Source organism: Eucalyptus grandis, chromosome 1 (genome assembly GCF_016545825.1).
Source record: "Eucalyptus grandis isolate ANBG69807.140 chromosome 1, ASM1654582v1, whole genome shotgun sequence".
In the NCBI taxonomy this organism is placed as follows: domain Eukaryota; kingdom Viridiplantae; phylum Streptophyta; class Magnoliopsida; order Myrtales; family Myrtaceae; genus Eucalyptus; species Eucalyptus grandis.
Window position 1 is genome coordinate 24,837,697 of NC_052612.1, and position 25,409 is coordinate 24,863,105.

Here is a 25,409-nt window from a genome sequence, read left to right on the forward strand (position 1 = left end):
CTTGAATGATCAAGGTATTCATGGTAGTCTAACCTCTATTTTTTCTAGGGTGGTTTGTTGCATTTTTGTGATATATGGTGAGCACACTTTTTTGCATCGTTGGCCCCTTTGGGCAAATCTTGTCCAGAAGGATAACTTATTGCAGGAGTCAGCCTGGCTGGCAGTGGGTGACTTCAATGCCATCAGAAACCCGTCGGACCATCTGGGTAGCTCGAACACCTGGATTCCCTATTTTGATGAGTTCAATGATTGCTTGGCTCAGATGGAACTCGAGGATCTCAAGTATGTTGGACTCAGGTTTACTTGGTCCACCTCTATAGGGGAGAATTGGAAGCAAAGAAAAATTGACTAAGTTTTGGTGAATTCAAAGTGGAGACGTGACTTATCTTTCTTAGAAGCTTCTTTTTTGAGTCTGGGCATTTCTGATCACACTCCCATGGTGGTTAGAGTTTTGCACCCGGTTCATACAAGGAATCCTTTCAAGTTCTTCGACTTTTGGATGAAACATCTGAATTACAAATCTATTGTTAAGCAAGTCTGGGTTTCCCCTGGGGTCGATTTTCCTATGTTCATGCTTGGCAGCAAGCTAAAGGCTCTCAAAGGTCGTGTAAAGCAATTAAATAAAGAGTCATTCTTTGATATATCCGTGAGAACGGCTGAAGCAAGGAATGCCTTGAAGCTTACCCAGTAGGCCCTCCAACTAGACCCGACCAATATTGCTCTTGCTGAGTTGGAGAAAGTAGGGGTGTGCAATGAGAACCGCCCGAACTAAGAACCGGCCGGTTTTGGGCGAATCCTACGGTCATTGGTCCGGTTCCCGGTTCCTAATCTTGGAACCGACAGTCGGTTGGTCACGGTTCCCGGTTCCAAGATGGGAACCGAACCAACCGGACCAAACCAATTTTTTTTATATACGATTTATATACATATAATATATATTATATATGACTATAACTTATTGCAATCAGAATTGCAATTAAGGTAACAACCTCTTGTGTGACCAAGAGACCATCAATACTCTTATTATTATTCTTTATCCATAGAGAAAACTTACTTGTTAGTTTCATCTTCTACTCGATGTGGAACAAGACAAGAGTCCCACATCGACTAAACATTCAAAGCATAAAAGAGAGATTGTCTATAAAACCTAAGCCAAGCACAACCTTTAGGCAAATTGTTCATAGCTTTTATGCTTAAGAATAAGCGTAAATCACACATCGTGTGATTAATATTCACGCAAGTAAAATTTGAATATTTTGCATGTGGAAATATGTGTGATTAGTTTTATTAGATCGCCGGGGAATCAAATTGGATTGATCGGTTTGGGGTTCGGAGCACGTTCATTACTTAGTGAAAAAAAAATGCTGATTTCATTGGACCGATTCCGGTCTGGTTCCCGGTCCTAAGACCAAACAGTCCAGTCCACGGTTCCCAATTTTGGGAATCAGCTCTCCCGGTCTGGTTCCCGATTCCATCTTGGAACCGGACTGAACCAGAACCGATCACCCCTAAGAGAAAGAGCAGCGTCGGTGCTTCATTGATTTGCAAAGTCAGGAGGAGTCTTTTTATAGACAAAAGTCCAAGATTTGTTAGCTTCAGGAAGGTGATAGAAATACTAATTTTTTTCATCACTCGGTTAACCGAAGATAGCTTCAAAACAGAATCTTCTCTCTCAAGGATTCAACCGGCTTGTTTGTCACCGATCCGGATAGGGTGCAGCAAGTTTTTGTCTCCTACTTCACTGATCTTCTTACACCGCAGGTTGTCCTTGTGAAGCTGTCGCTGCAAGAGCTACAGGCACTCGTTAGGTGTCCGCTCTCAGAAGAACAGGTTAGTATTCTTTCCCAGCCTATGCTGAATTATGAGATCCATGATACTTTATTTTCCCTCGCTAGAGGCAAGTCCCCGGCCCAGATGGTTTTACTGTGGAGTTCTTTAAGAGTTCTTGGGCAATTGTAGGCCCGTTGGTCCTAGAAGCGGTTAAAGATTTCTTTTCTTCGGGCAAGCTTTTACATGAGGTGAACAACACTATCCTTGCTTTGGTGCCCAAGGTCCCTAATGCTTGTGCTGTCTCAGACTTTAGGCTCATTCCTTGTTCTAATGCTTTATATAAAGTCATCACCAAGATTCTTGCCAACCAACTAGCCACCGTGCTTTAGGATTTGATTAGCCATTCCCAAAATGCTTTTGTCAAGGGCAGGAAGATTAATGATAATATCCTCTTGGCTCAAGAGCTTTTTGCAAGATTCCACGTGGACCCTTATTTGCCTAAGTGTGCAATCAAGGTAGATTTCCAAAAAGCATATGATACGGTTGATTGGGATTTTCTTGAATTAACCTTGTTAGCTTTTGGCTTTCCATCTTGGATGACCCAGCTCATTACGGTTTGTGTACGGACGCCTAAGTACTCCATCTCCATCAATGGGGAGTTACATGGTTTCTTTTCATGTGGCCGGGGCCTTTGATAGGGGGATCCTATATCTCCTTATCTTTTTACATTGGTGATGGAGGTTTTCTCTAGGATCCTCAGCTCTCGCACTTCACACCCGTACTTTAAGTATTATTGGAGGTGCAAAGCCTTAAAGCTCTCCCGCCTATTTTTCGCAGATGATGTATTCTTATTCTATTAGGCTGACTAGGCATCAGTTTCCTTACTCAAAAGAGGTCTCGACATTTTCTCTTCCTTGAGTGGTTTGCTACCAAACATAAGTAAAAGCAAAGTCTTCCTTGCAGATGGGTCCCCTACTCTTCGGAATTATATCCTTTTGGCCCTTGGTTTCTAGGAAGGTAAACTACCGGTGAGGTATCTAGGGGTTCCGATCATCACTTCTAGGCTTGCCAAGTCGAACTGTATTTTGCTTGTTGATTGCATCATGGCCAGGGTCCATTCTTGGGCTTAGCGGTTTCTCTCTTTTGCTGGCAGACTTCAATTGATAAGGTCAATCCTTCACTCCATCCAGAGTTATTGGGCTAATGTTTTTATTCTTCCCTGTTCGGTGCTTGATTGTATAGAACAAATTTTTAGGCAATTTCTTTGGAAATGTCCTAATCTTGCCCTGGTGAGGCAAAAGTTGCTTGGGAGGAAGTTTGTCTCCTTAAGATTGAAGAAGGATTGGGTATTTGCAAGTTGCGTGATTGTAACAAAGCTGCAATGCTCAAGTATATATGGATTCTTTTTACAGACAATGAGTCATTATAGTGTAAGTGGATCCACACGATCTTTTTAAAGGAGAATTTTTGGGTTTCACGTACTCCGACTGTGTGTTCCTAGGCATGGAAGAAGATCCTGCAACTAAAGCAGGAGTTTCGATTATCATTCCTTTGGAAAGTTGGCGATGGGCGTTCTGTGTCTTTATGGTTTAACCATTGGCACCCGAAAGGCCCTTTAAACCTATTTTTATCGAACTCCTCATGGATAGTTCAGGCTACTCCAGACAAGCGATGCTTGCTGATCTATTTCTCCCCTATGGTGGTGCGTTCAGGACTATCTTGGAATATGGGGATTTCTCACTTCCGGCCCTCTCTCGAGTACCAGATAGGTTTACCTGGTGTGGAAGCTTTGTGGGTGTCTTCACGATCGCCTCAGCTTGGAATATTATTAAGAGGAAGAAGGATTGTGTTCCTTGGGCTCCACTCATCTGGAATGATTCAATTGCTCCGAGATTCCAATTCATTATTTGGCTTATTATTCGCAATCGCTTACCCACTTAGGTTCTTCTTCTTTCATATGGTAGAATTAGTAGTGGAGTTTGTGCTTTTTGCAACCTTAGATAAGATTCTATTGATCACTTGTTCTTTAATTGCCACGTCTCGGCTAGTCTCGTTTTTTTTTTTGGGCCACGAGATGTAATCTTCCATGGAGAAACAGGTCATGGTCGGAGAATCTTCTTTGGGCACTAAAATTCCTTCCCGGCAAGGACTTTCTTCATTGTATTGCCTGTTTTTCTTTTGGTGCCAATCACTTGATTTGGAAGAAGCACAACAGCATCATCTTTCAGGGGGAGTCCTTGGAGCTACCGGCTTTGAAGCACCATCTCTCAACATGGTGCCTTCAAGCTTTCTTATTTGTCTCTTGACTTGGCTCTTTTTGGATAGTTTGTTTGCGGGATAAGTACACTATTGGTGCCATGAGTTGTGTATGGCGCTCACTTTGATGCCAAAAGTTTCAGTCAGATCACTTAAGTTCCTAAAATTTTGAAAAACGCTCACTTTGGTGCCAACTCCGATCTGATTGGTCGGAAATCCGACGTGACATTTTTTATTAATATTTGAAGCCGATGTGGATCGCTGGAGAATACAATCAACATGCAAACAACAAAACGATGCCATTTAGCGTCTTTTTCCCAAATAAGAAACCCTAAATCCCCAATTCTACCAATTCGAGTGCATACTTCGATTTTCTCTCAAAGTTTATCAGCTCGCTCTTGCAAGTGAAGGGCAAAAGCTTCAGCGGCGGCTCACATTCCTATAAAAAAAAAAAAAGAATTAGATGGTGAGTGTTACTGTTATTGTGGATTACTGAGTCCGAGAAGAACATCTTGGACTCGGTTAAATCCCGAGAGAAGATTCCATGGGTGCGGCAAATATAGAGAAGGCTCGAAATGCAAATATTTCAAATGGGTTTATGGGAAATTCTCTGATCGAGCGACAGTGGTGATCCTGAAGTTACTTGAAGGCCGAAATCAACCTCCACCTGCATTAATGGACGAGTTGGAGGATATCGACTCAATGCAAGCTCAAATGAAGGATTTAACATCTCTGGTTGACCATTTGAAGAGGGAGGTTTCAAGGCAAGAAATTGAAAGAAATTTTTATCGAGTGTTTATTGTGTTCTTATTCTCTTTGGTAGTTAATTCAAATGTGAAGTGAGTAATGAGAAGAAGTTTGTATGTCTACCATTTTTGTATGAAGCAGAAGGTTTTGTTGTAATCCATGGTAGAAATGCAAGGTTGGAGTTGGATGCATAAATTGTGAGCACTTCGAAAATGCAATGTTTGCTTACTGCATTTTTTATTTGTCCTCCCGATTTGCTGAGTTGTTGGTTTGCTGCAACTGCAAACCATGGCGAAATGGAAGGTTAGAGTTGGAATGCATTAGTTTTGAGCACTTGTTATTGTTTAGTTGTGTATTGGTAATGTTTGTTTTGATTAGTTTTTGCTTCAAATAGAATGGTTGCTGCATTTTTATCGTTGTAATGGTTTGCTGGTTTGCTGGTTTGCTGCAACTGCAAACCATGGCAAAATTAAGGGATGTTGGCAAATTAACGATTGACCATTTCAGTGTCAAAAGTTGTAAATAGTGATCGCTTGATTGCTAAGTTTTTATAAAAGTGATCATTTAAGTGCCAGTCGCGATTACAAAGTAAATACTTCTGTTGCACAAGTTGTAAATAGTGATCGCTTGAGTGCCAATTTCAAACTTGCACTAGTCATGGTGCATCTTGCATCTTGTTCTTGCACTAGTTGGGTTGTTGGTGCATCTTCTTGCAACACAACAGATCTACAACGAGATGCACCAGCACCTAAAATTACATCTTGTTCTAGTACATACAACCAGAACCCCACAAATAGCATCAATGCATTAACAACTTCAATCGGCAACACTATATGCGCACATCCAAATCTAAAAATAATAGCAACCTTATAAGAACATCGCACCAACAGCAAAAAAATATACGGCATAACTGATAACTATCTTGCTAGCTATTAGCCGAAACCAAGCCACTAGAAAATAACAGAAATAACTATTGTCATTGACATTGATTGATTGTTTACAAAAGAAAAGAAAAACATGAACTTCACTCCCCAATCACTGAAGGTTCAGCACCCTCTTAAAAAAAAAAAAACCAATGGCAATATGGAGGCAGCAACTACCATTAGTGATATAATATCCAGCACCCTCCTAAAAAAAGAAAACATAAAAAGAGAGACCATGTCCAACACCAAATAAAAAGAGACCATGTCCAGCACCCTCCCATTAGCAGCACCACATAAAAAGAGACCATGTCCAGCACCCTCCCATCAGTCAATATGGACAACACCCTAATCTCCTTTTCATCTTGGAGCTTTGAATTGATTCATAATCCGAACACTCTTTCGAACTAGATGTGCATGTTCTTTAACTAGGTGCTCTTTCACCTCATTTTCCTTGTTTTTTACGGTGGCTATTCTTGTTCTAGCACGTGTCATGTGTTGGTCCATATCATCACTATCGCGCCCAATCATTGGTTAAGATGGAATTGGTGATGGGTTTTGTTTGGATGGTTGTTTTACAGCTATACCCATTGTCTTCTTCTTTGGAGCACTCTTCTTTGGCTACACCATTGATTCTTGAGTTGGCCCACCTAAGAGAGAAGTACCTCCGAAGTTCTCCCAAGCTATAAGAACATAGCAATATTGTCAACCAAATGAATTAAAGTACAACAAATTAAATACATGATGCCTACAAATCTTACATTCAAAATAGTCATTCCAGTTTGTTCATCTGTGTAAATTTAATAACCATATTGCCTTAATATTTTTCTAATAGCCCCTCTTGTTCACTATGGTGCATCATTTTCAGCAGCAACAGATGGGGGAGCAAGCCTCTACAACTTATGTAGTTGTTCATCTTCTCACCTGAGAAACACATAACAAATTTAAAATCTAGTCCATAAAAGACAAATACAGCGATGTAAAACTTACAGGAACTTTTTTTCTTCTCATTTGCTCAACAGTGGACTCACTTGTTGTTGTTGCTGTCTTGCCTGTTCCAATCCCTGTCCCTGCACTTGAGCCTATAACATGGCATTTTCTGGCCCTTTAGAAGGCCTTACAACAATATATTATATTAGGATCATGACCAATTACAATGAATAATTAGACATCTACTCATTTTCATGGTGGAAACAAATGAGAAAACTTATCAAATTACAATGCATGATAGAGAAAAGCACAAAGAAGACATGGTCAACCATTACACATGGCTTTCAATTTCAAACTCTATCGAATGGGAAATGTAAAGTTACTGAGGTAAAGAGGATACTTACCTTACAGCAGGTTTTCTGTTTGCCCTTCAGTAGGCATTACTGTAAGGCCTTCTATCCTACCTTCACTAGGCCCAACAAGAAGCTCTTCAGTAGGGCCTCCTGTCCTACCTTCAACCATTACATCTTGCTGTTGATGCTGTCTTTTCAACTCACAACCTTACTTATTGTGTCATTCCTTGCGGCAATATGAGCATTTCATCTTTGAGCCAATCCTACTCATCCTCTGACTCCATGCCTCTTCCTGCTATGTTCTTCTTCTTTTTTTTGGCCTTCCAATTTGCTTCTTCAGTGGCAAAGGTCGAGGGCTTTCATGATTTGCTAGCTCCCAAATTTTGCTGCTTTTGATAGGCTGCATCGTGAATTGGTATGAAGCAATGTATGAGCTTTTTTTGTATCAATCATATAGGTAATCATATGGGTTTTCTTGCTTCATCCGAATAGCAAAATTGCACAGGCACAGGGAATTCCATTAAGTTGCCAAGCTTGGCATAAACACTTTCTTCTATCCAAGTTGACAATATACTTATCCTGATTTTGAATAATCTCATATCCATTATCTCCATTCCAAACTGGATGGCAGAACCTACTAGTAGCAATGTTTGCATCAAATCTCTTCATAATCCTATGGCCATAGTCTCTAGTCCATTTCGTAGCCTCATCTCTTTGCCTATGCAGTCTAGTCATCACTATCACTTGAATATCATCAAGCATGCTGATGATTGGTTTGCACCTGGCCTTTAAAATTCTGCCATTGAAAGCTTCATTGAGGTTGTTATCAATGATATCGCATTTGAACTTTTCGCTGAAGAAGGCTTGACACCAGTGCTTAGCTGTCTAGAAGAATGCATCAAAACCTTCATTTGTCAGCTGCAACAATCCTTATTTGGCTAATCTGAAATCAGCCATGTTGGTACTATTTGATATCTACTAGAACTACCTCTATGACCTATCTCCTTTGAAGTTCCTAAACCAGTTTGCATATATGTGCCTCGCGCACATTTTATGCTTAGCATGTGGCATCAACTCAACTAATGCAGGAATAAGTCCTTACAAAAATTCAAACCAATAAATACAAGTCAGGAAAAATATGCAAATGATTAATATTAAAAGGGAGTGAATTAATTGACAATGAAATTACATTTTGTTGGTCGCTCATAAATGCACATTCTCCCCCATTGGTTATCTCAAGGTCAGCCATTAAATTTTTTAGAAGCCAAGACCAAATATCCTTGTTCTCTATCTTCACCACCGCCCAAGCTATCGGAAACATTTAATTATTAACATCTCTCCCCACAGCAGCCAACAACTTCCCCTTGCACAAACCCTTTAGAAAGCATCTTTCCAATCATATAACTCTTCTACAACCAGCCAAGAAGCCCCGTTTGCATGCATCAAAACAAACATAAAAGTTATCAAATTTAGGCCCAAGATCAGGGAGTGGCCTTTCCACAACCTCTACATACACCCTACTAGATGGGTTTTGAAACATGCATTCGCCAGCATAGTCCTATACCTACGCATATTCTTCCTTATACTCACCATCAGTATTTTCATCACATCATCTTAGCTCTATTGCATTGATTCCTTGACACATTAACCCTTACTTGCTCCTTCACTAACTGTTGAAGTTGAGTACTCTTGATCTCAGGCATTGCTTTGATAATGTTGAAAAAAATGCTTCGATAATCACACACTTGTTACCATTTTATTGTTAAAAATAATTGGACAAGTATGCTCCTCCTACAAGGACCTAATCTGGAATGACCCATTCTTACTCGGTGCGTCATAGAGCTTCCATGGACAATTGGGTTGTGAGTGCTTAGCTCTCACAAATTCTTTCGTGTTTCTAATGAATTGAACACTCATCTATTCACCAATGAAGTTCTTCACAACAGCTTCCTTAAACTATTTGACATTGTCAAATCTCATGCCCACAGACAAAATAGGTTTATCAACAGTCGGATCATAGTAAGGGTACTTACTTTTGTTCGACGAGTAGGTTCTTCATAATCATTGTCAAGCTCATTCTCCGAACCAACAACTTCATCGCCGCAGCTTTCTTCATCTTCACTTTTATTACTTTCAGCTAGAACTCTATCCTCATTTACTGGTTCGAACCTCTTTACTGAAGGTGCAAGTTTTTTTCTCAGAAATTCCCTTTGCTTTAGACTTGATTGTGCGAGTTCATCATCATCTTCGTCACTTGGGAACTTTACTGAAGCAAAATATTCATCTTCCTATTCACTAGATAAAACAATTTCCCATTCTAATCCAATGAAATTTTCATTGCCCACATTTTCACCCAAATCTTCACCCAAGCTTTTAGGACATCTCACTGTTTGTCCATCTCTATCAATGTGAGTTCTCTCCCTTTCATCTCTTTCATCCTTGACCTGATTTGGGGGTGCATGACAACCATTCTGTTTCTGGAACAGAAATAGATTTTTCTATTTCTATTTCTAGAAGAGTTTCTAAGCAAAAATAACCGTTTGATAACGAGACAAAATTTTTACTTTAAAAATAGAAATTCGTTTGATAACGACACAAAATTTCTTCCTTTTCGGGTCGTCGGCCGGCGGTCGGTGGCCGGCGGCCGGCGCGATAGGTGGTGGCGGCGGCCGGCGGGGGCTGGCGGCGGCGGCAGGGGCCGGCGACCGGCGGCCGATGGCGGGTGGCAGCGGGCGGCAACCGGCGGAGGAGGAGGAGGAGGCAAGACGTCGTAGAGGAGATGAGAGTTACCGAAATTAGGGTTTGTGGGAGAAATTATTTCTAATTTCTGTTTCAGAAATAGAGAAGTAGATTTTTCTATTTCTAATTTCTCTTCCAAATCTATTTCTGAAATAGAAATTTATTCCAGAAATAGAAAAATGGAATAGGTTTATCAAACGGATTTCTCTTCCAAAAATAGATCTGGAACAGAAAAATTATTTCTGGAACAGAAATTTTGGTTATCATGCGCCCCCTTACTCACTTGAATATGATCCCTCACTTCTTCTCTTACAGTGGTGGTCTGCTCATCCTCGTCCTCATCCCCATCCTCACCATCACTATAATACTTAACATATACCTTAGCTTCTTCGCCGTGAAGATAATGGTAAATGATATCATTAATACCATTATCGTCATTAAAAAATCTCAAGCCATCCTTTCAATTCCTTTCCAGGAACACAATAATGTAGTTTTTGCACTTTGCATCGTAAAAAATACACCAAATCCCTCAGAAAATCAATATATGATGGCTTCCGAATATTCACATACATAGTACCTTCATTTCTACCAGTATATTCCCAATCATCGATGCCAATAAGAAACTCTCCACCATAGCAAACAATGATGCCTACTTGATTTGCGTCCATGTTGATGCTGCACCCAATGAAAAAAATAAATGCCATTACTTGTTGAGACCACATGACAGAATCAGCAACTTCACATGGAGGTTCTTGTCGTTTTGTTGTCAAAAAACAAAGGCAACTAATCTTCCCAATTCGGTGCTTTTATAAAAACAAAAACAAAAAACCAAATTGAATAAACAAAGTGAGGTCCCACCACCCATTTTCCAATTCAATCACATTCAGTCCCCCTGTTTCCCCCACAAAAGCAGTCCAATTAATTAAATAAATTCGGTCCCACCACTATTTCCCCCGAGTCAAGCCCCATTTTCCCCTCCATGCCCTATTTTTTTATTTGGTCCCCACAAAAGAAAGTGAACAAACGACGAAATCCTAAAATTTTCTATTTTGTCCCCACCACTTTCCTCACCACTTTCCCCCTGAGTCGAGCCCTCAATTTGCCCTCCACGCCCTAACTTGCCCGTTGGAACCCTAAATTTTTCACTAAATTGACCCACGTAGAGAATATGACAAACCTGAGTGAGCGAGAGTTGAGGACATAGCCAATGAATGAACGTGAATGACGGTGCGTAACTACAGCAGTGGCCGAGCGACGTGGGCGAGTGACAGCAAGTGAGTGAATGATGGTGAGTCAGCAAGCTACGGCCGGCGGCATCGAGCGAGAATCCTATATGAACACCGTTTTTGGCCCACGTCATTTTTTACCGTAGTAAATCCACTATACAATGATCGTTTTGTAGGTAATCCACATAGAATGGTAAAACAACGTCGTTTCTTACGAAGAAAAGGAAACTGCGTCGTTTTATGCCATCCACCATGGACAATATTAAGAGTTGTCAAATTTTCTTTTAAATGTAAATGTCATGTAATCATTTTGGTCGGAATTTCTCACCGGTGGCACCAAAGTGATCGTTTTTTCTTTGATTTGGCACTTAAGTTATCCAGCGGAAACTTTTAGCACCAAAGTGAGCGCCGTACACAACTTATGGCACCAATAGCATAGTTATCCCGTTTGTTTGCTCTCCTTTCCATTGGACTTCTTTCTTTTACATCGGCTGCCTTCCACTCATTATGACTTGTTATCACCATGAGTGGTTGTTTTTGGCACCGTTCTTTTGTATTGTGGTTAAAGCTATTTATTCATTCTTACCTATACCAAAAAAAAAAAGGATATAAAGCCGATGCCACTTTTATTTATATTTTCATGATGGATTTCTCGGATCGGTACAACCAAAAAGAAAAGCCAAGACTTTTAACTAAACTTGGCCACAGCTCAAAAGAGAGATCTCGACTCCCTATATCGATCACGTGTCATTATCCATCTACAAGTGTTGGCTATCCTCAAAAAGTGTCAGCTCCCCACTCCTCACGCACGCCATCACACCCACCCTAGTGTGTCGGGCGGTAGCAGCAGCAACATCCCCCGTATCACTCTGTCACGGCGGATGTGAACCGACAAGAACTCTCGGATGACTGGACCCCCAGCCAGGCCCACATCATACATCACCAACACACGAACCCATATAAACGTCAGACCAGAGATGGTGACACAATCAATCTCCGAACACTCGACCTCCACGTCAGATGGAAGGCTGTAAAAGGTACCCTGCGTGACCGGAGGGAGAGGCATCTTTCTACTCTGAAATGTTAGTCCCCAAAGGGGTAAATACAACCACTCAACAGGTAAAATATCCATTAAACTACTCAAGGCATCAAATAGAACAATCAATGTATCATAAACAAAGTACATATCATTCATGCATCCAAGCATAACTTACCTTACAGTCATGCATATGTCGTCATACCATATGTGCATACATCATCATGCACTCATCATCAAGCATTCATGCATATACCATCATGCCATAGGTGCATATACAACCATGCACTCATCATCAAGCATTCATGCATACCCATGCCTTATGTGCACATATCACCATGCACTCATACATATCATATCATACAGCCATGCATACATGCCACTATACCATGCATGATTCAATTTCAACTTTTTATCTTTCAATTTGGGTCACCACATTTTTCTTTCCCGGGATCAGTGATTGCATCCCCCCATTTTATCGCTCGCACCCCACCTGGCATCGCGAGGAACCTCCGGCACACACCACCATGCATCAGGCACCCCCACATTCCGGGCATCTTGCATCCCAACTGACATCACGAGGTATCCCCTCAGCACACACCTCCGAGGCTTTGGCACCCCCACATCCCGGGCATCTCGAAACTCCCGAGGACATCCAGCACCCCCACATCCCGGGCATCCGGTACTCCCCTTTCTAGGCATCTCGACACTCCCGGGGCATCATCGGCTCACCCCTCCGATGGTATCCTCATTTATCATAACTCATATTCACAATTTATATCTCAATATCAACATGGCACATGATGTTATGGCAACAAGGTCAATTTCAGCTTTTGATTTTATATGTAATGCCAAATATCATCACATGTGCAGCAAGATTTAATCACTTAAAACAATACAATTTATAGGGCTCATACAAAACAGAATAGTCCATGCATTACAACTTTTGAAATTGCACAATCCAGCTTGTACAGTTTTAGAAAACATTTTAATTAAATACCCAAATGACTTTAAAAAATTATGAAATTAAAACATGTAATAGTCAAGGCATAAAGGCAGATATTTCATGAAGAACACTACACCAAAATACCCTCATACAATTCGTTATAGACCATGCATCACAGCACTACTATTCTAACAATTCAACTTGCACAGTTTTTGAAACATTTTTGGTTAAATAGGAAAATGAACTTCAAAAATTACGAAATTTGAATATGTTGTAGGTAAAATATAAAGAGAGATATTTCATGAAGAACATATTGCCAAAAGAACCTCATAAAAAATTATATGGTCCACGCATTGCAACTGACCAAGTCCAAACACATCAGATTGCACGGTTTTAGAAACATTTCCGATTAAATACCCGAATGACCTCCAAAAATTATGAAATTCGACTATGTAATAGCCAAGACCCTAAGGTAGATTTTTTATGAAGGTATCAAAGTCATATTCATCCTAGGTAATTAAATATAGGCGGTTAAAACTTCTGTTCCTAGTACCAAAATTTCCAGATCTAACTACCTCCGAAAAACCACGATTTCACCTACCTATTCTTGTTGGTTTTCTCTAAAGTTTTGATATGTTAAACCTCAGGATGTCCTTTACATCTTTTGTTAAGAAATCAAAGTGTAATTTCAACAAAAAGATAGCCGTACAGTCTGTGCATTCATCAAAGGTAGTTACCCAAATCTCCAGATCCAGTCTCTCCAAAGAATAAATATTTCACCCACTTATACTTGTTTTTTTTGTCCCAAATTTGAATATGTTACACTCCAAGAAGTCCTTAACAACTTTCATTTATAATTCAAAGCCAAAATCCAACTCGAACATCACATGCAAGCCACTAGAACATCCAAGGTCGAGCTGTTTTCTCAAGAACAGTTTACTAGTCTAGAACACCACTCTTAAAACTCCAATTTTCACATCCTAAACATCCGAAATTTGTCACCATATAATCACATACACTAGGCACAACATGTAAGAGTAGATCAAGGATCCCACTTGCCTCTAAACCGAGCAAGCAACGAGCACAATGGTGACAGGACACGGCAGTGATGGACGACAGACGCACGGCGGATGGTCGAACGGTCCTCCTCCTTCCTCTCTTCCTTTCTCCCTTTCTTCCTTTCTTCCTTTCTTTCTCTCTCTCTCTCTTTCTCGGATGAACTCTCTCTCTCTCTCTCTCTCTCTCTCTCTCTCGCTTAAACCAGCATCATCTTCCCCTATTTTCTTCCCCTCCATCATTAGCCATCATTATCATTTGCATGGAGGACACTTGGCAATCTTCTTTGGACAAATGGGGGAGGCATGCAACCGGATCCCCCCCTCCTTTGCACGTCGATAGCCCCTCATGGGCTTGGGCCAGCCATGGGTCGACGGCAACTCTCCTCCTTGGGCTTCGTGGGCCAGCCGAGAATGGGGTGAGGCAATGGGCTGGTATGGGCCTTTAAATGTCCAGCCCATCCTCATCCTAATAATCCACCTAATCCTTAATTATATAAACCCCTAATTGAAATTTATAATTCACAAAACTTTGTGACATAATTTAATAAATTCCAATCCATAATCCACATGGCAAAAAATAGAATTTTCCTATCAAATAATTACCCACCAAAAGCTTGGCCAAAATCTCAATGCAAAAACATGAATTAGAGCACCTCTAAGGATTGACAAGAAATTCTAGGATGCCACAGGTTTTGAGAGCAAAAAATAGGCAACTACGCCAAAACCTTGGTCGGATTGAGAGAACCCCTTTGGTGACCACTACGCCGAAACCTGATCGGCGGCACATCTCCCTTTCTTGAAGGGCCTTCCAGGTTGGTTCCACTTTTGCTCTCTTTATTCTCAAAATCATTCCACCCAATAATCCTGGCTCGAACACATTGCAAGGCGACCATACTAAGTCCGATCTTTCTAAAGCTCACCCTCTGTTTGCCATCCCCGAGTTGGGTAGGGTCACTTTTGACGAGCAAGCTTGTTTTCTCCACCGCCTTTTGCTGCCTGTGTCATCCTTACATCTTATCCTTGTATCTTGGTTTGGTTGGTTTTCATGTGTCTCAATGCGAGTCTTCCATTAGCCTGTTCATTCTTCAGTCAGTGTGTTCCGAATGCTCGATGTATGCCTCAATCATTGTTGTAATAAAAAAGAGACTGAGTTTTTTTTTTTTTTTTTTTTGCGAAAGGACATCAACGACCTTTAATATTTTTTCACCCATTTGTAATGTTTTTGGTCAATGCTGGATGAATGCGCCACCAAAGTCGTGAGTTTACCAACATGTCATATCACTTTTAGTTTGACGCCCGAAACCTGTTCGATGAAATGTCTCTAAGAAATATGGTCGCTATTTCTATTGGAATCTAAAAATATTTGTTGTTAAACTTGGTTTTCATGAATCATGAGATCCCTACATAGCATTTTGCTTGATATACGTTGTGTCTCCTTCATTGAACGGAATGAGTGGCCAGCGTGATGGAGGACGTTGGAAAGCGAACTTACTTATTCCAGTGGGGTTCATGGGTGTTCGGCGGTGGCGGTCCGATCTCGCTTTGTGAGGTTGGCCGCTAATGTCGTTTAGAGAGACTCCACGGTGTTTTTGTGCTGTAGGTGTTGGATTGGTCTATAGGGAAAGTTCAGTGAAGAGGATGCAGAAAGAGGCATCGGGCGTAAGAACCCCCGAAGGACGAAGACCACATGCTAATTAAAAAAAAAAGAATTAAAAAGGGAGAAAGAAATAGAAGAATAAAAAAGGCAATAAAAAGGAAAGAAAATGACAAACTTTTAAGGGGAGACCGTCATGCGAATGAAAGGCTGAAGGAGAAAGGGAAGGCATCGTTTGGTAACCATCTAAACAGTGGCTGATTCTTATTTTTGTTCTCGGGATTAATTTGGGACAGAATCATGTTTGGTAAAATTTTATTCCCGAGAACAGATTTGGAGTAGAATCAAGAATAAAAAAAAAAAATTTGATTTTTGTTCCAGGAACAAAAAAAAAAAAGAATCAAAACCAACTCTTTTTATTCTCTTTTCTTCTTCTTCATCAACCGTCATCCCACGGTTGCTATCCACCACCGTTCGTCGCCGTCACCCACTATTCACCGTTGCCGCCGTTCGCCGCCGTCCCCTACCGTTCGCCGTTGCCGTCACCGCCGTCATCCGCCGTCATCGGTCGCCAGCATCGCAAGCTCGCTAGGCCAAGGCGAGGTTTAGCAAGCTCACCGGAGGCAAGCCCAGCCACCAACAAGGCTTGTCCAACCTCGCCAGTGGCCAAGCAGGCCTCGCCCAGCCCCAGTGAAGCCTGCTTGGCCACCTCAACGAGGCTCACCCAACCCTCGCAAGGCCGGCCTAGCCACCGACGAGGCCGAGCCTTGGCGGGGTTGGGCAAGCCTCGCCCAGCTGTTGGCGAGGCTCGGACGACAAGGGGCGGCCTCGCCAAGGGCCGACAACACTCCGATGAGGTCGTCGACCCTTGTCTAGCCAACCGCCGGTTCGGCAACCGGCCACAAGAAGAAGAATAAGAAGAAGAAGAAGAAGAAGAAGAATAGGAGAAAAGGGAAAAAAAAAAAGCTAAAAAAAAGCTAAAAAAATATTTAAAAAAAAAAATTGATTTGGAACAAAATCAATAAGTACGGTACCAAACACAATTCTATTTCAAAATAGAAAATTGAACAATTACCAAACGGCTTAAAATTTTAGAAATTGTTCTCGGGAACATAATAAAAATGGTTAATACCCTGAAAAACCCCAAACTAGTACACTTATGAAAAATTTACCCTAAATTATTTTTTTTACCATGAAAACCCCAAAACGATACACACGTGACAAATTTACCCCAATTGATCATAAAAAACCCTAAACTGGTACATTTATGATAAATTTATCCCAAACTAATTTCTTCGACCACAAAAAATCACAAACTAGTAAATTTGTGACAAATATACCCTCTGCTAAATTGAATTAATACCACAAAAAAATTACAAAAATTGTAAACTGTGACAAACAGAGCGTAAAATCCTAAATTGGTATACTAGTCAAATGTCACGTGTTATTTAATCTAATAATTTGACAGTAAAATTTAACGAAAACTAACATAGAGTAAATTTGTCACAAGTGTATCAGTTTGGAGTAAATTTGTCAAAGGTATACCAGTTTGAGGTTTTTTGTGGTAAAAAAAAATAGTTTTTGGTAAATTTGTCACAAGTGTACTAGTTTAGGGATTTTCAGGGTAAATTTGTCAAAAGAATAATTTCTAATCAAAATCTGTTCCCGGGGACAAAATCGTTACCAAACGCGCCCTAAGTGGGTTGAGTTGGATTAATTAGGTTGGGCTTGATTTGGTCTAGTGGGCTTGAATTTGAGTGGACTGCTTTAATCTTCATGGGCTAATTGGGGATCAATCATACCGGGCCTTGGCGTAGTTTTTAGCCCAATCCAATCCAATAGGGCTCGGGTCGGTTTAGTTGGCTTGGTTCTATTGACCCAGCCTGAATTTCTCTTATATTAATATTCAAAATTATATATTAATAATAAATAATTCAATAAATAATAAAAATTAAAAAATCAGAAAATAAAAAATTTTAAAAATTGAAAAAAGATAAAAAGGGTTTAAAAATTTTAGGAAATAATAAAGACTTTTAGAAAATTTGAATATCGATAAAAAAAATAGAATTTTAGAAAATCTTTAAAAAAGTTAATAAAAAAACCAAAAAAAAAAATGGAAAACCCTTTTAAAATATTAGAATTTAAAATTGGATAAGCCTTTAGGGCTTTACAATAGGATTTCTTGTTTTGCATTGTTTTTTTTTTATTCGTAGGGATGATATTAAGATGCTTGTGCCCTTTCTTTTATGATAATTGATTGTGCATTTTAATATTTGGATGTTACTTTCTTATTTTAGAATGGTTAGGATGAACCTCAAATTTTTCTAATAGGGTGTTATGGTGTTAGTTAGCACATGATTATGTTAGGTACTCAAAGGGCACTAGCCTTAGGGTTAACATAATCAAATTCTTGAGTCTAAAATCTTTAGTTGTGTAAATAGTATAATATCTTCTCATATCTTATTGGATTTCTAGTCAACCCCAAAAGAAGGCTAGTGGTGACTCCTTTGTTGAAATTTGCATAGGCTTAACTGATTAAAATTTTGAACACCCAATGTCACGTAAGATATGGGCTTGAGAGAGTTCAAGTTAATGGAAGGCCGTCAACCCAAAGTTGACGATACCCTTAAACCTAATAGTCTCCCCTGCCAAGTGGTTAGGTCACAACAGTCATAAGACAAATTATGCGTCACATGTGGTTGTGTTATATTTTAAAGAGATTATTCGCCTTCTTGGAGAGCTGAAGACTATTGTGTTGAATTATGATTCTAAGTTTTTAAGCTATTTCTAGAAGACACTATTAAAATGCTTGGAAGTAGACTCCTATTCATCACCACTTGTCATCCCCAAATTGATAGTCAAATGGAGGTAACCAATTGTATCCTTACCACACTTCTTCAAAGTATGGTGAGTAAATCTTTAAAATATTGAGATTTGAATTTGGCGCAGGGTGAATTTGCTTATAATATATCACCGAGTTATACCACTGATTGATCATCTTTTGAAGCTGTGTATGGAATTAACCCCCTCACCCCAATCGATTTCATTCCTACTACATCCAACTCCCAACTAAGCTTCGATGGCAAAAAATGAGCTGAATCGATTAAGAAGCTTCATGATTAGATTCGATCCAAGATCAAAAAGGCTAATGAGTCTTATAAGAAGAAAACTTATTAGCATTATAAGAAGGCTTACTTTCAATCATGTGATCTTGTATGAATTTTATTTAAGGAATGAAAGATTTCCATCTCGTCGGAAGAACAAGCTCATGCTTAGAGTTGATGGCCCATTTAGAGTTATCGAGCACATCGATGACAATACATATAAGAATGATCTTCTTGAAGAGTTTGGAGTTTTGTCAACTTTTAATGTGCAAGACCTTTCTCCTTACTTTGAGGATCAAGATTTTTCAGATTTGAGGACAAATCTCAAACAACCTAAGGGAGGATGATGCGGGAGCATCCAACTTAGCTCCATCAACAAACTCAACATCATCAATAATGATTCAAGCCAAGGTAGAATTTGGGCATAACGTCATTCAATGGGTCTAGAAATAAAATTATCAATGGAAAAAACTATCAATCGTAAAACTAATTAAGAAGTTGTCGATTCACCATATTAAATGTCGGATTGAAGATTGAACAACATATCAATGAGAGGCTTTTTAGGACAATTTCCAAAAATATTTGATGAACTCTTAAGTTGGTTGTTTGTTGGTCAAGGTTGGTGCATGAATTTTGGAAGGCTGAAGAATCAAGAGCGCAAGTTTCTATATCTTTTATTGCATCTCTAAGTTCCTATGAGTCTTAATTGCTATGTAAAGTTTCAATAATAAAAGTTCTAAGTCCTTAGATCTTTAATATGCTTTTTAGTTCCCATGTCTATTAATGATCAAGTAAATCTAATGTCTATTTAATTGTTGTCTATTTCTTATGTCATAGTCCTCCTATAAATAGAGGAGAGTTCTCCATTGCAAGTAGACGATTTTAATGAATGAGAATATATGATATTTTTCTTTGTGTGAGCGAATATCTTTGGAGAATGGATAACTCCTAGTTTGGTCTCTTTATCTTTGGAGAGTGAGATTACTTATTGATGGTTAGCCAATAAGTACTTTATCATCGGCTAATGGTAATATATATATATATATATCATTTATCCTTGGTGGGTGGCTTGTCCTTTAAGCCTTAGTGGTGGACTTCATTAATCCCATTTTTATCCTTAGTTGGTGGTGTGTTCCTTATACATCAATGGTGATCGTATTCTATCTAATAATTTAATATTCAACCATTGATAACCATCTCCATAAACACCATTCCCATACACTTATCTAGAAAATTCTCCGTTTTCAGGATCACTTGCCCACGTACTCAACATCATTAAGTCAAGTCGGCGGTTCTTGTACGAAAGGTGACTCCTTAGACTTTGTCTCATCTCACGACCACTACTCAATTGAATAAAAGCTTTTAAAAGTCAGAAACTATGAAAGTCAATATATCAATCAAATCTCTCGGAAGATGATATGCGCGAGGTTGTCGTGCAAAAATAAGTTAATAGTCAAACCTTGCTGACATTTTATATCACTTGAGCCTCCATGGATTGCTATCCACCGCAAACTTATAGAACTCATTTTTGTTTGTCTTTTACCATTTATTTAAGTTTGGGACTGGATTTTGTCAATTCAAATTGGTTTCAAAGAATTACGCAGGTTTATCAGTAAGTTTGTGACGCTAGGATATACAAGTGAATGGACAAGCACCATGGGATATCCGAGATTGATATATAGAAAATTGACTGACAATACGATCTATTAATATGAGTGGGTATTTAGATAAATAGATCATATCCGTGTAGACGTGGATCATTCATTAGATCACATAAATCAGTCAATTTTCCTTTTGATGAATTGATAATCTTTCTTGCTTATGTCATGACACGTATGATGGGACTAATTCGTAGTTATCAGTATACAAAATGCCCCAATATATATATATATATATATATATGTGTGTGTGTGTGTGTGTGTGTGTGTGAGAGAGAACATTGCTAACTTCTGTACGTTTTCAAGTGTAGGTCGTATACGACCGACACAAAAAAAAAAAAAAAAAAAGTGTAAGTCGTACGGAAAACGTCAACATAACGATCTATATTCGATGGACACGCAACGTAACAGAAGTTGACGGTGGGATTGTTATCAGGAAACGAAACATTGACCGAACGGTGATTAGACTTATATTTTAGAGAGAGTTACCAAATTTTCGATAGAATAGAATAAAATATTGGGATTGAGAGGGTCCGTTTGAATTTCAGTGTACGGAGAACGTTTTGATATTCAAGGATCAGTTAATGGGAACGTAGATAAGTATACCCTTGAAGGAAAAGATAAGCCAAGTGGGCTTGCGATTATTCAAATGGATCAGTTAGGCATGAAAGTAAAAGATGATTAAACCTTTAGCACAATGCTTCGCCGAAATTGTATTCTTTGACTTTTTAAAGATTGAGACTGGTCTACGACAATTCCAGACAATATAGATAAATTAAGGACTCATGAAAAAGTCTATCGCCTATTCTAAGTTAAATGTTCTACCAAAGCTAACATCTAGATATTACTATTGCCTATATCTTTGAGCGGGTAACCATGTAAATTCTGGACACCTTAACTTATCTGTGGTCTTCTGACCAAAAGAAAAAGAAAAAAACTTATCTATAGTCTACACAAATTGTTGATAAACTTTTCAAAATTTATGTGCTGGATTGAGAGATTAAGAAATTCGTTTTTGGGTAAGTGTATTAATAGGGCTTTTGGAAATGGTTGTGGAAGGCATTTATATGGGCATGTATGAATGACAAAATGAAGTTGGGATAGTTGAAACTCGGCGCCAACGCCTAAATGATCACACCACATACTAAAGATAAAGAAGTTCACCATCTGGGGATAAAGAAATGCATTACCAGTCAATGATGAAGAGCTTAAGGTCCCTATTAAATGAATTGGATAAAAATAGAAATTCGCCCACTTGAAGAAAAGCTTATATATATATCAAATTCTAGTCTGACCAATAAATGTGAGAAAACTGCTTTATTTATAGAGATTTGCTTAGAAACTAAAAAAAGCTAAATGATTCGTGGACGTTGACCCTATGTTTTGGCTATTCTATTCAATCATTTATCACATGAAAAATTAAGAATTGATCTCAAATTCTAAACAAAAATATCATTTGCTGGTCCCCATTTGCATTGATAAGATCGAATTCGAATTCTTTAGGGGGACAAGAAACCCAATTGTGAGATTGAAAATTCTGATTGCAAACCTGAGTGGGAGGCTGAGTGGATTTAAAGATAAAGAAGTGTGATTGAAAAAAAAAAAAAAAAAGAGACAAATCCACCGAGTAAGAGAATTATCCTTCAACAAAATGAGTTTTTCGATTTAAATGACTCAGTCAAAGAAAATAGATTGAAGGAGAGAATCTGATCATAATAGGCAAGGTAGAGTTTGTTTCTTCTTGAACACTTCGAACTGTGATCTTGTAAAAGGAATCAGTTGAGAGTAAGGATAGAGCAAGAAACAAAGTGATAGAAAAGAAATAGACGAAGTTTAAGTGGAGTAGAGTTGGATTTTGAAGATTAGTTTTAGCCGTAAGAGACATGGTGCCAAATTCGATCAACTCGCACGGATATTCACGGTCAAATAGAGAAAAGTAGAAATTTTTTTGATTGATATCCCATGTAGATAGCATCGATCAGTTAGTGAGTCTTATGCATTATTCTTATTGCATAAAATTTCCTCTTGAAAGAAAATGCAACAAGAAAAAAAAAAAAGAATTAGTAGTCATATAATAATTTAATGGCAAGTTTGTTAGATCACAGTAGAGTCTTAGGTTTGTTGTTTTCATAAAAAAAATTAAAAAAAACAAAATAGCATTTCGTATAGTTTGCATTATAGGATTAATCTATAGTTAATTCTCATATCATAGCAATCATATCATATTGTTTGCTTTGGGAATTAATTTCATTACATTTCATATAATGAATTCATTATAATATAACTTGCATGACATCATGACCTTAGGTTGCCAATGCATATTAGATTAGGTGCACATAATCATAGCATTAATTAAGTCATGTCCATATTTTATAAACAAGAAAACCCAAAAAGAACTAATTGTCATTGCATCTTAGGTATTGAATCGGTCATAGTCATCATCACTTTCATGAATAAATGTTGCATTCATCATTGTGTATTTGTTTCCTAAGTCTAAGCTTGCAAAACCCTAATCTTGATAGGTGACAAATAGGGGTTCGTTTTTGTTTGCTCATGCATTTTAGGTTCCATGATCTATTCAGCAATTTCACTTTTGATTATTGAATGTCTCATTATTGATTGCATACCCACATGATTATCCTTCACGTGTTAGGGGCTTTTGGCAAAGACTGCATGCAAAACAATTTGAGATAAAGAAAAAAGTACCAAAATTGTATTAGATTAATTTAGCGCAATCAAGTCCCTGTATCCATTAAATCTCTAGTTTGCAGAAATAAAATGTACTATCACATATTACTTGGGGTGTTTAATCAACCCTTAATCCCGTAGTGGGAGTAACAAAATAAGTTCAATTGCATGTTTAAATTGAGAAATTAAGTTGCGATTGGTAGGGATTGGGAGAGTCCATACTAAAGCAGCATCCTTACTAATTCATTAACTTTCACTTGGTGGTTCACCTCTAGAAAGGTAGTGAAATTTAGCAAACAATATGTTAGACCAGTTACAGACTTAAAGCTCATAAAAACTAGAACTTGAAAATGACAGCGGAACGCAAACTATACACAGATTCACTTGGGACAGGGAGGAAACCAAATACATATAAAAGGCTTCACATTTCCCTTTCCGTATTTGACTTCATCTATCTTCTAGCAATGCAAAAGAGAAATTTCTCGGCAATGTAATCACTGTCCCTTTTCTGAAATTCCACCACCTCTGCGTCGGCTGTTTATCCGGTACCTTCACGACGCCCCACGAGATGTTCTAGTGCGATGTCACCGTTATTGACTTGAGCACGATTGTCTTCCCCAGGAGAAGATCCACTAGTGACGATAACAACCTATCTTCTCCGTCAATTGTAAACCCTACAAACTTAACGAGCTTCAAGTATTTCAGCTGCAAAACGTTGGACTTCACAGTGGGAAAATCCATCCAAAGATGAGGTTCATGCCAATGTTGATGAAAGTAGGGACAGGTCACGCTGCTCCTGCTGGGATCAATCTGCATATTCATATAATGCACATATCTTCAGTTTTACCATTTAAAAAAATGTGGTTATATTTGAAAAAAAAAAAGCTTAGAATATTTCATTTTTGTTTATATTTATGGTAGTTGGTTGATGGTGACAACTTACTGTGATAAACAACTTTTCCAAGATTGGGCAGCTATTCAAGAAACAAGCCAATGAATCGCGCTTTGCATTGTCCATTAGAGAATCAACCCACCTCAATTGCTTTAACTTGTAAAACTGGAATTCTAGCCTTCCAAAGATAACTCCTGCTGAGCATAGCCACTGTAAACACATGTGGAGTACCCTGGTGAGAAGATGTAGCCGATAGTTCTGTAATAAGACAATTGGAACAAGAAAGAGGTTTACCTCAAGAAGCCACCCACTTGTAGCGAGAGTCTCAACTTCTTTCAAGGAAGAGAGCAGAGAGAGAACTTCTTCACAGTCAAAGTCAACGTTACCAAAAGCACCCTCCAAATCAAGCACCGCATCAACCAAATTCGAAGCATTCTTCATGTGGATTTGGGTCAATAGGCCCTTATACACAAAAGATCTTAAGCCGGTAGCTGAAACAAACACATTCTCTATGTACACGCAATCCAAAATCATCAAATTTCTGAGGCTTTCATTCTTCTCGATCCTAATTCTCTTTAGTCCTTCGCACTTCTCAATCTTCAAGCTCTGTAGAAGCTGGCAATTCGTGAGCAAGGAGGAGGCAACGTCCTCAGAGACACTGGAGACCGATCGTAGATGAAGAGTTCTTAGGGTGGATACATTGGTGATGCTGATAGGAGTAATATTACCTAATTCCATTTTCATATGGTAATAACGTTTGTCCTCCTTTTGGCTGTGAGAGAAATTGAGATGAAGCTCTTTGTCGACTCCCTTTGTGGCAACGATGGTCACGTCACCCTCGGGGAACCGGAAACACAGTTTGCGCATCTCCGGGCTCTCGTAAGATCCCAGAAATACGTTGACAGCTTCTAACGAATCTTCAACTGCGTTAACTGCAGCAGTCGTGCCACCACCTGCGGCAAAGTGATTCACCGTCGTGGGTAACCAGAGAGACCTCCATTGTGTGGAGAGAAGGCTTGTTCTCACTGCCTCTTTGAGTGGCAGGAAGGAGTTGATTCTTTGGAGGATGTCTTGCGGCAAATAGCTGATCAGATCTACATATTCTTGAGCCATGATGAAATTCTCTGATCTAGAGCTTGAAAATTGCAATCCCCAAATGAATTGTAATCACAAGAGGTGTGATTCAATTTCTTCTTTTATGTGAGGAGAAGATAAAGCTAGTTTGGAACTACTGGACGTGCAAGAGACATGGGTTTTGGAGCAGCTGGCGAGCATTTATATAGGGACACTTCTCCTGCCAATCTGTCCCTTTGATTTAAAACAAATAATGTTGCTATCATATATCGGAAAGCTTTAGGGTTGGAATCAAAAGTTGAGTGAACCCAATAAAAAAATTGATTTAAAAAGGGAGGAGGGACAGCTAGGGAAATCAAACTCATCCATGTGAAGTACGTGATAATAAATAAATAAATAAATCAAAAGTAATAAATAA

General features: G+C 39.0%; 1 protein-coding gene across 1 annotated transcript; it reads right to left on the reverse strand.

Annotated features, from left to right (window-relative positions):
* Positions 1-23,314: 23,314 nt before the first annotated feature.
* Positions 23,315-25,165, reverse strand: LOC104436311 (F-box protein At2g39490). The gene is made up of 3 exons (XM_018868610.2): positions 24,212-25,165; positions 23,969-24,127; positions 23,315-23,835 (listed from the first exon to the last, which is right to left on the reverse strand). Exons 1-3 carry the CDS (start codon positions 25,028-25,030, stop codon positions 23,599-23,601), a joined length of 1,215 nt encoding a protein of 404 aa, XP_018724155.2. The 5' UTR covers positions 25,031-25,165; the 3' UTR covers positions 23,315-23,598.
* Between the last annotated feature and the right edge of the window lie 244 nt (positions 25,166-25,409).

Bases quoted from the DNA above. Each gene is read 5' to 3' on its own strand.
- LOC104436311 (XM_018868610.2), bottom strand. From the start codon at position 25,030: ATGGCTCAAGAATATGTAGATCTGATCAGCTATTTGCCGCAAGACATC. The intron at 24,128-24,211 runs GTAAACCTCTTT...ATGTGTTTACAG, and splicing joins CAAGTGGGTGGCTTCTTGAG to TGGCTATGCTCAGCAGGAGT. The intron at 23,836-23,968 runs GTAAGTTGTCAC...ATGAATATGCAG, and splicing joins TGGAAAAGTTGTTTATCACA to ATTGATCCCAGCAGGAGCAG.